General features: G+C 41.6%; 1 protein-coding gene across 2 annotated transcripts in view; it reads right to left on the bottom strand.

Moving 5' to 3' along the window:
* LOC144695894 (angiopoietin-2-like) overlaps positions 1 to 13,314 on the bottom strand; it is a 249,384-nt gene that overhangs the window by 59,404 nt on the left and 176,666 nt on the right. For both annotated transcript variants that reach the window (XM_078566970.1, XM_078566971.1), the window contains one exon: positions 8,198 to 8,364. In XM_078566970.1, the coding sequence (XP_078423096.1) occupies positions 8,198 to 8,364 (167 nt within the window). The remainder of the gene's footprint in view (positions 1 to 8,197; positions 8,365 to 13,314) is intronic.

The following is a 13,314-nucleotide window of genomic DNA, read 5'->3' as shown; positions in this document are numbered from 1 at the left end:
CACAATGTTCAGCACCATTCACGACTCCTCGGATACTAATGCAGTCCATGTCCAAATGCAGCAAGAGCTGGACAATATACAGGCTTGGGCTTACAAGTGTCTGGTAACATTTGTGCCACACAAGTGTCAGGTAATGTCCATCTCCAACCAAAGATAATCTAACCATCATCCCTTGACATTCAATGGCATTACCATCACTGAATCCCCCACTATCATCATCCTGGGTGTTATCATTGACCAGAAACTGAACTGGACTAGCCATATAAATACTATGGCTAAAAGAACAAGTCAGAGGCGAGGAATCCTGCGGTGAGTGACTCACCTCCTGATCCTCCAAAGCCTGTCCACCATCTACAAGGCACAAGCCAGGAGTGTGATGGATACTCTCTGCTTGCCTGGATGAGTGCAGCTCCCACGACACTCAAGAAGCTTGATACCATCCAGGACAAAGCAGCCCGCTTGATTGGCACCACATCCACAAACATGCACTCCCTCCACCACCGATACACAGTAGCAGCAGTGTGTACCATCTACAAGATGCACTACAGAAACTCACCAAGGTTCCTTAGACAGCACCTTCCAAGCCCATGACCACCACCATCTAGAAGGGCAAGGGCAGCAGATAGATGGGAACACCACCACCTGGAAGTTCCCCTTCCAGTCACTCACCAGTCTGACTTGGAAGTATATCGCTGTTCCTTCACTGTCGCTGGGTCAAATCCTGGAACTCCCTTCCTAACAACACTGCGGGTGTACCTACACCACATGGACTACAACGGTTCAAGAAGGCAGCTCCCCACCACCACCTTCTCAAGGGCAATTAGGAATGGGCAATAAATGCTGGCCTAGCTAGTGACACCCACATCCTGTAAATGAACAAAAATAAGATGGTCACAGCAAGGATCTACCTGCAGAACACGTGGCAGTAACTGTGGTTCAGCAAATGTTGGTCAACTCTTTATCCCAATTTCTGCACACTTGGGGTAGAATTCAGTTGATAATAATAACCCAGAATTTTACTGGAGCAGCCTGCAGAGTGCATCATTTTCCAGCACCCTTCAGCTCGGAAAAACTCTGTCTGGTACGCTGCTGGAAGTGTGAGCTGGTAATGGTGTGACAAGGATAACAGGGAATCTGGGACCTAAGTTGGCAATGAAACCAACAGTGCATCCCCTTAACCAATGAGATTTGAGGATTGAGAAAATAAAATGGAACAATGGAACATGTGGGCGTATGAGAGTGAGTGAATCGGAGTTAAATCAGGTAATGAAAGATAAATGAAGACTGACTGAGAGCAAGAGACAGAAAGGAAAGGAAGAAAAATTAAATTTGAAGTTTAATCCAAGCTTAATGCGCACATACAGAAAATTCTTAAAAATAACGGGGAGGTTAAGGCTGAAATTCCGCGTGTGTGGGGCAAAGAATGACTCGGCATAACTCTTTTCTTCACTTGAATTTGAGAGTAGATTTGCACATTAATAACAGTATGTGTTGGGAAAACGCTGTTATTGGGCTATTTTCTGGGAGAGAAATGTAAAGCTTTGTTGTTGATATTCTGTACAAATTATTTTGGCCTTTTACAGAACATTGGGTTCCAGCTACAAGAAATCTTATGTTCCTGACATAAACATGGCAGTTTGGCTTAGATACCAACAAAGCTTGTGGTGCTTTTCTGGGCATGATTATGTGTGGACTGGCAGCCGTACAGCACCTCTCGTCATGTTGTAAAGGATCTTGAAGGTTTTGAACTGAACTGAGTCCAGGAGAAAGAAGCTGGTTTTCTTTGTAGCCTGCCAAACGATGTTTTGTGCAACACTAATGATGCTGACTGGGACAGGTAGCATTTTCATCGGTTAGCACGCATCAGAAAGCTCTCTTCCCCCATAGATAACGTGATCCAATACTTGTTTATTAAACCTGTCCTGCAAAATAAGCAGACCTGTCAAGTTTCATTTAATAAACAATACTAATATATTGATGACTGATTGCTGCTTAGAGATACTCTCAACTGTATTCTCAGGCACAGGAAAAACATTGGCATGGATTTTACATTGGAATGACAGCAAAACTGTCAGCATTTGCTATCATTGCAAATGGATAGCAAATTTGCTATTTTGCAACAGCTGGAACAGCAACTTCTGAATTCGACACATGGGCAGTATAACATGGAAATCCAGACATTACCATCAGTGATTCTTCACTTCTCCAAAGGGTGTGTTGTTGAGGGACTCCCAGACTGCAATCAATGGGAAATCTTTAAATTGATGAGAATTTTCATTATTATGTGGTTAGTCTCACTGTAAAATAACCCTTGTAAAAATTAAACCTTGTTACATTAAATTTTTAAAGGCACACTGGCTTAATTATTACTGCTAAACAACCTCACTGACCCTGAAAAGCTAATGTCAGATTTCTTCATTATGTTAAAAAGAAGTCCACATTTAAAGAAAATGAGTTTTTTTTAATCATTATTTTAGCTTTCAAGTCCAATCATAAACATTTCTTTGGCTTTTCAAAAATTTTAATTAAAGGTGGAGGATATTAAGAGTTCTTTATTTTCTGTTTTTTTTGTGTGTGAATGTTTCATTTTGATTGGCTGCTTACCTACTTACCAACATCACTGCTGCTGCATGCCAAGAGATCCCCTTGACAAGGTGCCAGATTTAAACTGCCAACTGGAAAGGGCAAGTCCGCACCACAGAGATCACCAGATCTTTGTGCGCAGATTTTTTTTGAGGTCAGTGGCACATGCTGTTGCTTGGAGACTGACTGCAAAATCTAGCCCATAGTTAAGTGGGTTTTCCTATGCCAGTGTGGGAAGTTGCACACCTAACATACATAATGTATAGCAATGCAGAAATGGGCAATATCCACATTAGGCATCATGCATATTCATAACACTCCAAACTGCACAAATCTTCAAGGCTGGTCACAGTTGCAGGCATAAGATCAACTGGCAATCTCAAGCTTCATTTCACTGAAACTTGTAGACTTTGCCTCTTTACCAGTAAAGACATTTATATTTTTGATCAACAGTTTGATGTTAATTATATAGAAATTCTCAGTTGGGAACTCCACTGTCACCTCTGTTACCAGAGTTGATGACCTATTTTTCTTACATAGTTATTGTGCTTCTTTTTATATAGGTTAATGATAAATCCCCAAACAATACACTCTGCCTACTAAAGCTCCAGGGAAACTGCCCAATTTAAAGGCAAGGAAAAAAGGTGCATTTGTTTTTGTGAAAAATATTGTTAATGTAAGCTTCATTTTAGAAGGGCCATTTATCAATAGTAGCTATGTATTTTCAAAATAGACATTTTCAAATAAAGATTACAAGCATTGACTTTAGTTTCAGAATATTTGGGCTGTTACTTCTTGAAGCTGATAGACCCAGTGTTAAGAGATTAATTCTGACTATTAGTTATTCAGAAGATTGAATGTTAATTAAAACAAATTACTATTGAAACCGAACAATACAGGATCCAAGCAGGACTAATGCAGAGCAATGTTATCCTGGTGAGAACACTAATACAAGTGTTTTTTCACCAGCTTTTCCAACAAAAGGCTATATTTGAATGTTGGGTTTTTTAAGTAAAGTGTATTCATACAATTGATATTGTTCCTGTAAAGAGTGAAAGCAATTATCTGGTAATTAATAAATGTTTAATGTGCATTGTGTTGAAAATTCCCTGATTGTGACAACTCAACAGGGGCTGTTTGACATGGGTCCTTCTCCTATGGTTGTGAAACAAACACTGAGACAAAACAGGAGCAGATTATACGCTGAAGGTTTTTATGAAGCAAAGAACTACTAGAACAGGCTTTCCCCAAGAAGTTTAGGATCAGGGTGTAAGGTGGATATTATTTTAATTTGACCAAAACAGGCTTATTTTGGCGAAACAAAAATACTAATTTTCCAGGAGAGAGGTTAAATTGAAGCCTTGTTTTCCTGCTTAGGTAGACATAAACTATCTCACAGTATTCTTTTGAAGAAGAGCAGGGGACCTTCCACACTAGCCTGGTCATGATTTACCCCTCAACCAACACCACTAAAAATCAGATTATTTAGTCATTATCACATTGCTTTTAATGGGAGTTTGCTGTGTGCAAATTGGCTGCACTGTTTCCTACATTACAACAGTGGCTATGCTTCAAAAGTACTCCATTAGCTAAAAGTGCTAAGGGGCATCCTGAGGAGGTGAAAAGCACCTATGTAAAGTTTTTTTTGCTTCCTGACATGAGGAATTATTTCATACTATTTTCAAAAACAAGTTGTACTGATTAAATTAATAGCAAGTCCAATCATAGGTGTTACTCCATTTGTTTACTTGCTGTCTGAAAAACAAAATAGCTTAGACGTTTTATTCTGACCATATCTCACCAAAGAATGAATAGCCTGCCTATTGAAAACATACACACAAAGACACATATGGAAGACAATAATCAAATTGAATGTTAAGGGGAAATGTACTGCTATAGTTCTTAGCTTATTATGTACTTTTACAAATTGGGCAGTGAAGATCAATGGTGGAATGTAGGGGATGCCGGATCTATTTCAGGACACAACTGAATCCAAGAAGGAAAATACACTAGATCCTAGTTATTTGCACTCCTCATGGACACATATTGAATGTTCACACCCACCCCCTCCCCCAGCAATAGTTAGGCAGCAAAGTGATAAAGTGTGCTTGTAAGCTTGAGAGAAATACAATGGGTGGGATTTTCTGGCCCCGCCCACCGCCAGTCCCGTCGAAAGTCAATGGACTTTCTCGTGAATCTCGTGTGGCGGGTCCCGCCATGGCAAGGCCGGAAACTCCCGGCCAATATCTGTGATCTTGCTTGCAACAAGTTCTTGATCTCATTGGCATGGGAGATAGCTTTTGCAAGACCATGCAAAAATTTAAAAAAAACAATTGACACAGGGTTATCAGTGGTCCAGTCCAGTTAACACTGAATTCAGTGACTGAATATCAGAAATGTGACTAAACAATACATATTCAATAATAATATTGTCCTGTTATAGAGTCATAGAGTCATAGAGGCCCTTCGGCCCATTGAATTTGTGCCGGTCAAACAAGTACCTAACTATTCTAATCCCATTTTCCAGCACTAGGCCCATAGCCTTGTATGCCATGGCATTGCAAGTGCACATCCAAATACTTCTTAAATGTTATGAGGGTTTCTGCCTCTACCACACTTTCAGACAGTGAGTTCCAGATTCCCACCACCCTCTGGGTGAAAAAATTCTTCCTCACATCCCCTCTAAACCTCCTGCCCCTTACCTTAAATCTATGCCCCTAGTTATTGATCCCTCCACCAAGGGGAGCAGTTCCTTCCTGTCTACCCTATCTATGCCCCTCATAACTTTATACACCTCAATCATGTCCCCTCTTTTTCTCCTCTGCTCCAGGGAAAATAACCCCAGTCTATCCAATCTCTCCTCATAACTAAAACTCTCCAGCCCAGGCAACATCCTGGTAAATTTCTCTCTGGTGTAATCACATCCTTCCTATAATGCGGATTCCAGAACTGCACGCAATACTCTGGCTGTGGCCTAACCAGCGTTTTATACAGTTCCAGCATACCCTCCCTGCTGTTATATTCCATGCCTTGGCTAATAAAGGCAAGTATTCCATATGCCTTCTTAACCTCCTTATCTACCTGTCCTGCTACCTTAAGGGATTGGTGGACATGTACACCAAGGTCCCTCTGACTCTCGGTACTTCCCAGTGTCCTACCATTCATTGTGTATTCCCGGACCTTGTTTGTCCTGCCCAAGTGCATCATCTCACACTTATCCAGATTAAATTCCATTTGCCACTGATCAGCCCATCTGACCAGCCCTTCTATATCCTCCTGTAATCTAAGGCTATCCTCCTCATTATTTAACACCCCACCAATTTTTGTGTCATCCGCGAACTTACTGATCAACACTCCTACAGCAAGGGATCCAACACCGATCCCTGTGGAACTTCACTGGACACAGGCATCCAGTCATAAAAACACCCTTCAACCATCACCCTCTGCATCGTGCCACTCAGCCAATTCTGGATCCAATTTGCCAAGTTGCCTTGGATCCCATGGGCTCTTACCTTCATTATCAGTCTCCCATGCGGGACCTTAACAGAAGCCTTGCTGAAGTCCACGTAGACTAAGTCAAATGCATTGCCCTCATCTATATACCTGGTCACCTCTTTGAAAAAATAAATCAAATTGGTCAGACATGACCTCCCCTTAACAAAACCATGCTGACTGTCCTTGTTATAATATAAATATCAATTTGCATGTATGCAATGCTTATAACATAGCAAAAAACTTCACAGGGACATAATCAGACAAAAATTGACATTGAGCCTAAAGAGGAGACATTGGGACAGGTGACGCAAAATTGGTTTCAATCAAGTCTTAAAGAATTAGAGTGGGCTTTAAAATACCATTGTGAGTAAAGGTAGTTATGGGTCACGTACTTGATTTGTATTTTATGAATAAAACTGTATATGGAAAATGTTATACATTTTGCAATGAAGTGATCAGACACAAATAATACCTGGCAAGTTATTATTTGAGATTCATAACTAGTGAGTCTGTCCAACAGTTGGACACTGAATCTTTGTGTGGGCTCGGGAAAACCAGACCTGCACAATTTTGCCCCTTCCAAAATGTACATTCGACCCATGTGTGACTTTGCCCAGGACTTTTTTCTTTTCACATTGGGGTCGGATTCGCAGCGCATTTCACAAGACATGATGGAGTGCTTGAAGAGTGTGGATGCGGAGACAGGCCAATTAGAATGCCAGCCTCGGTTCTCCAAAACAGCAGCCTGGATCCCAACATTGTTTAAATATCCCATAAACCTCACCCCTCAGCCCTTTCACCCTCCCCACCCACCCCATGCCCCCTCAGATCACATGCTACCATTCCCCCATGCCCCCCCATGCCCCTCCATGCTCCCCATACCCCTCATGCCACCTCCATGCCTCCTCAAATACTCTATACCACCCCATTCCCTTCAAATTTTCCATGTCATATCCAGGCCCTGATGTATCCCCAATAGCCACTCACACAGTATGTACTATGTATCGTGGTCAGGAGCATATAACATTGCAATAACAATAGCAATTATTTTAATATCATTAGAAAAACCCCTAACAATCTAATAAAACTCTGAATTCAAACACACTATCATTGATACTAGAAAAGAACTACTCCAGTACAAAGACAATTGTAATCCTTTTAGTATCTATTAGATTTTTAAACAAACAAAAAAACACATCAAAGGCATATTCTGTTACTGCAGCCTCTTAAAAGTTTCAATTATTCTTGGATCAAAAGACCACCTGCTGAGCTGAAGCCATTAACAGCCTTTGAAAACCAGCCAATCATTCATAATGGTGACAGCTGTAAAATAAAAACTTAAAGCTACATTACCTGAAAGTGACAGAACAAAATGGTATCACATTTCAATTTCAAACCAGAGTGCCTGTCAATTAATAGAAAGGAGCAGGTGCAGGGAGTTTTTTTTTCAACTTTCAAAAGCAGATTTTTTTAAACGGCTAGAGCTGTCAGTCAATTTAAGTCACAGCAGAAAGCATGACTGTAGAAGCTGACAGGACATTTTTTTGCTTACATTTTAATCCATTATGGCACTTTGGACAATTTGAAAAGTATTATAGTGCATGATAACAATTACACAATGCTGGTCAATGTAAGGTTCATCTTACTTTGCAGGATAGATCCTTATGATGAATCATTGCATTAGAAACACATCTACATTACAATACAGCAAATAGTGATATCTGAAGGTGTCAAAATACTTTAGATTTAGTTTTCAGAATGTTCCTGACTCCTCAGCACAGCTCCCCCATGGTCGCTAATCATCCAAGGAGGGGCAATTTTTTAGGGCTTTCAAAACCCACACCAACATACGAAAATAGTGTGCAGGAGGAAATACAATTTTTCAATGGTCCTCATAGTTGGGCCCTGACCTTGGAAGAAGTGTGTGTGTGTTTTGCACCAAAGCCTTCCCAACCCACCAAAACATCACACGAAAATGGTGTGGGGTCAGGAAGGCACAGGGAAATTGTTTTTCCAGCAAAAAAACCTAATTTCAGTGTTTTGCAACCCAATTCACACCTCCACTGATTTGTAGCATACTACTCTTCAAATCAACTCAAATCTCTCAAATTTAACTTACTGATACTTCTGCTCCTCACTTCCCAGAAAGAAATGGTCAAAGACAGCAAATGCTTCATTTCCGTTCCAGTCCTTCAGTTGAATGCGTAGAACATGAGGAGACTGGCTGGTAAGCAGGTGAACAAATTCATTTCCTAGCCAATATTCTCCCGAGGGGTCTCCAAAACCCTGATGAAACAATAGTTGTAAATAATCATTAAGTAGCATCACACAAGAACAGAAGATGCTGACCCAGATGGAACAAGACTTTGTGAATAGTAACTTCTTTCAAAACTATTTGCACTTAAATGCATTTGCTTTTGAATTAAGATAAAATGACAATGTTATCTGAGGCTAATAATACTGCAAGAAAAACTGATAACTCTTGACACTTAGCATAGAATACAATTACATGCTAAATTTAGCCCAGTTTACTCAGTGATGTTTTGTTTAAAAAGGGATGCTTTTGTAATGGGCCATCCTGCCATCACTCTCCTACCTGTGCTATGGAACAAACAGCAGAAGATTTTAAGTACAATTTTTGGGAAAATAACATCATGCTAAAATGACTTGAAGAGTTTCAATGAATTTTACATCACAGGCTTGGAACAAGGCAACAGAAGGGTCGGGTGAGCATATTTTTCACAAAGGCTATCTACAATTAAAAAAACTATTTATCAACAAGAAAGATGTTGAATAGCAGCTTGTTCTACCTTTGTATCATCAGAAATAGGGCAAAGTAGGTTGTTGTAGTACAGCACGCAGAGCACAATAAGTTATGTCAGGTAACTCCTGTGCATTATCTATGGGCTTATTGATCAATAGATCAAATCAATCTTAGTAATAAGCAAGGTAGTTTATTCACTGTTGCTAAAAACATGCCTTGGCTAAAGAGTAAACTTCTTCCTCTGTATTTTTTTATATGCCAGCTGAATTAGATTGCTCAATTTGTTTTCAGTAGCTTCAAATTATGTACTGGATTGTGCGGTTGAGCCAAGTCTGCAAGGAACCAAACCAAGATTACCCAAATACTTTTTATTTAGGACCCCTGAAGATATTGGAAAGAGTTTTATCTCATCAATTTGGGTGATTCAAGACTTGGTCCTAGGGACACCCTGGTCCACTCCTCCATCACCCCCTACTCCTCAACCCCCACCTATGGCACCTCCCCATGCCCACGCAGAAGATGCAACACCTGCCCCTTCACTTCCTCTCTCCTCACCGTCCAAGGGCCCAAACACTCCTTTCAAGTGAAGCAGCATTTCACTTGCATTTCCTCTAACTTAGTCTACTGCATTCGTTGCTCCCAATGTGGTCTCCTCTACATTGGAGAGACCAAACGCAAACTGGGCGACCGCTTTGCAGAACACCTGCGGTCTGTCCGCAAGAAAGACCCAAACCTCCCTGTCGCTTGCCATTTTAACACTCCACCCTGCTCTCTTGCCCACATGTCTGTCCTTGGCTTGCTGCATTGTTCCAGTGAAGCTCAACGCAAACTGGAGGAACAGCACCTCATCTTCCGACTAGGCACTTTACAGCCTTCTGGGCTGAATATTGAATTCAACAACTTTAGATCTTAAACTCCCTCCCCCATCCCCACCCCCATTTCCGTTTCTTCCCCCTCCCTTTTGTTTTTTCCAATAATTTATATAGATTTTTCTTTTCCCACCTATTTCCATTATTTTAAAATCTATAATACCCTGTCAGTCTTTCCACCCCACCCCCACTAGAGCTGTACCATCCATCCTTAATTAGCACATTCTCATAGATAATATCACCACCTTTAACACCTCCCTGTTCCTTTGTCTGTAACATCTTTTGATCATCTGTATCACTGCTTGCTTGTCCCTACAACTCCCCCCCCCCAACTTCTCTCCCCCCACCCCCCACCTTAAACCAGCTTATATTTCACCCCTCTCCTAACTTCACTCAGTTCTGCTGAATGGTCATGAGGACTCGAAACGTCAACTCTTTTCTTCTCTGCCGATGCTGCCAGACCTGCTGAGTTTTTCCAGGTAATTTTGTTTTTGTCTTGGTTCTAGGTGACTGGAGAGTTGCAAAAAAAAACAATTCTCCTTACTTTGGAATTTCAGCAGGTTAGAAACTTGAATATAGGAGAAAATAAATGCTTTTCACTGTTAATGAAAAAAATGACATGGACGCACAAAATGAATCTAATCATGAAGATCATATTTAAAGGGGCATAAAGCGTTCTAAAATGGTCAGTTAATCTTTGCCTCAACATACATGACATGATGACATTTACATTACCAATAAATTAATACATTACTACCTGAGTATGACACTAGACCATTGTTAAAAATACTGAGCTTTCCAAGTTTAAGCAATTAAAATTCTATCCCCAAAATAAAACTAATAGCAGTCAATTGTTATATAAGCTTAAGCTTTCACATTTTGTTATACATCAAGACATGGAGCTCTCTATAACTACATCTATATTTTTAGATAGAAAGCTTCTTCTCACCACAATTAAGATTAAAATAAAATATATTTATCCTCGCAATTGAAATCACTGGAAGACATTTGATCATAAAGTTCTCCTTTGCATCATTATGGATATTTACACTTTGTGGTTCCTTCTCTCCCTCCTGGGCATCCATAGCAAATCTTTAGACAAATTATATGGGGTCAGAAGTTTATATGACCTACCATAATCTCCAGGAACTTTGGGCAGAATTTAATAGATTTTCTATCCCGCCACCCAAAGTGTCGTCAGGGAATGTATATCTGCTGATGCTGGCTGCCCCTCAACTATTTAATGCTCAGAAGAACAGTGGCCACTACTGGGATTACAAGCAGTCCAATAAGTCGAAGTCCCAGAGCCAGCAGGCAGGTAAATGCTGGGGGGTGTCGCGATGGGGGTGAGAGAGGAAGCCCATTTTTTGGCCAAATTATGCCTCAATTGGGGCGAGGGCAGGTGGGCCGCCTCAGGCCCTGTCCACTCTCCCATAAAATTGAGGGCAGGTTGGGGGATGAGGGAGAGTGGGGTGAAGGCCACCTGGGTAATTTTACAGGCAAATCCTCCTCTGCCTCGCAAACACTTGGTGGGGGCCTGTAAAAATTCTGCCCTTTGTTTCATTGGATTCGGGAACCAGAAAAGGAATGTGTTGAGACCGGGTTGGGGGTGGGGGGAGGGGTGAGATGGGGTGGAGGTTGGTGGCGTGATGAAGGGTGGGGGCTGGTTGGAGTGGAGGGTGGCAGTAGGTGGAGGATGAGGGGGTGTTGGTGGAGATTGATAGAGGGTGGCAGGTGGGGTGGGTGAGTGGGGTGTTAATTGTTCAGCAGGTTTACTTTTAAATACATTTTGAGGGCTTCCTGACACAGCTTCTGCTGTTAATGATTTTTAACCCAGGTCCAATGCCTGTGAGTAACAATGTGAGTATCTTGGAGTAAATCTATGGGCAAGTTCAGGGCATCTAGCCTAAGTCTATAATGGCAAAGTCAGTGTTAGAGGCACCACACAGCCTATCTCTGCCCATCAGAAATTTGAATCCTTGGTTAAGTACAGCACAAGTTGGGACTCTCTGGCTCCTGACCTGCAACAGTACAGCTGCCATAATCAGACTAAGTCACTTATGAAGCCTCTTCTGTATGAAATAGGATAGACCTAGTCAAACAATTCTGCTGGATTCCTCGAAGATAAAAGCAAAACACTGCAGATGCTGGAAATCTGAAATAAAAACTGGAAAAGCTCAGCAGATCTGGCAGCAACTGTGGAGATATAAACAGCATTAACGTTTTGAGTCCGTGTGACTCTTCTTCAGAGCTATACAGAAATAGAAGAATTATTCTGTTGAAGAGGGGGTGGAGCAGGTAGAGCAAAAAAGGTCAGGGATAGGTGGGACCTCAAGAGATATTAACAAAGGTGTCATGGGCACAAGACAAAGGGAGTACTAATGGTAGTGTTAAAGACTAAAGAAAGTGCTGATAGTGGCATAACGGTAAGATAGCAGAATTTGTCAACCGCAGAACAAGGGTCAGTGCTCTGTGAAAGCACAACATAGAAACAAATGAAAGATGGCCCTGTGGATGGGGGTGGGGATTGGACAAAAATAAATAAATAAAATTAATAAAAAGTAAAAAATTGGTAAAATAAAAAAAGCTGGATGAAAAAGGGGTAAAGATGGAGGAGAGAGTTCACGGTCTGAAGTTGTTGAACTCAATGTTAAGTCCGGAAGGCTGTAAGGTGCCTAATCGGAAGATGAGGTGGTGTTCCTTCAGTTTGCGTTGGGCTTCACTGGAACATTGCAGTAGGCCAAGGACGGACATGTGGGCATGAGAGCAGGATGGTGTGTTGAAATGGCAAGCGACAGGGAGGTCTGGGTCATGCTTGTGAACTGAGCGAAGGTGTTTCGCAAAACGTTCACCTAGTCTGCATTTAGATTCCCCAATGTAGAGGAGACCACATTGTGAACAGCAAATGCAGTTGATCAAATTGAAGGAGGTAAAAGTGAAGTGCTGCTTCACTTGAAAGGAGTGTTTGGGCCCTTGGACGGTGAGGAGGGGGGAAGGAAAGGGGCAGGTGTTGCACCTTCTGCGATCGCATGGGAAGGTGCCGTGGGAAAAGGATGAGGAGTTGGGGTTGATGGCGAAGTGGACCAGGGTGTCCTGGAGGGAAAGGTCCCTATGGAATGCTGACAAGGGGGTGAAGGGAATATGTGTTTGGTGGTGGCATGATGCAGGAATTTCTACTTCTCTTTAGCACTGAAGAAGTCATATCGATTCAAAATGTTAACTCTGTTTCTCTCTCCACAGATTCTGCCAGACCTGCTAAGTTTTTCCAGCATTTTCTGTTTTTATTGCTGCTGGATTCCTCTCTATCTTTTGCCTATCTCACTAAGTTCCTATAGATCAGGACCGCCAAAATTATTAAAATTTTATCCATATTCCCCCACCTTGTATCCCAAGTTCTCTCCAAAGTCATATTGTCCATGTGCCCCGTGCCCTTCTCTCTTGACCTCATTCCCACTAAAGTGGTTACCATTCAGATACCCTTCTTGGCTTCCAGGCCTGGACATTGTAAGTAGGTCCCTCTTCTCAGATATTGTCCCTTTCCTTTTCAAAATTGATATGACTCAATTCCTCAAAAAAACACCCATGACCTCTTGGTCCTTGCAA

The sequence above is a fragment of the Cetorhinus maximus genome, chromosome 21 (assembly GCF_964194155.1).
Source record: "Cetorhinus maximus chromosome 21, sCetMax3.hap1.1, whole genome shotgun sequence".
In the NCBI taxonomy this organism is placed as follows: domain Eukaryota; kingdom Metazoa; phylum Chordata; class Chondrichthyes; order Lamniformes; family Cetorhinidae; genus Cetorhinus; species Cetorhinus maximus.
This window is presented reverse-complemented; position numbering and strand designations above follow the sequence as displayed.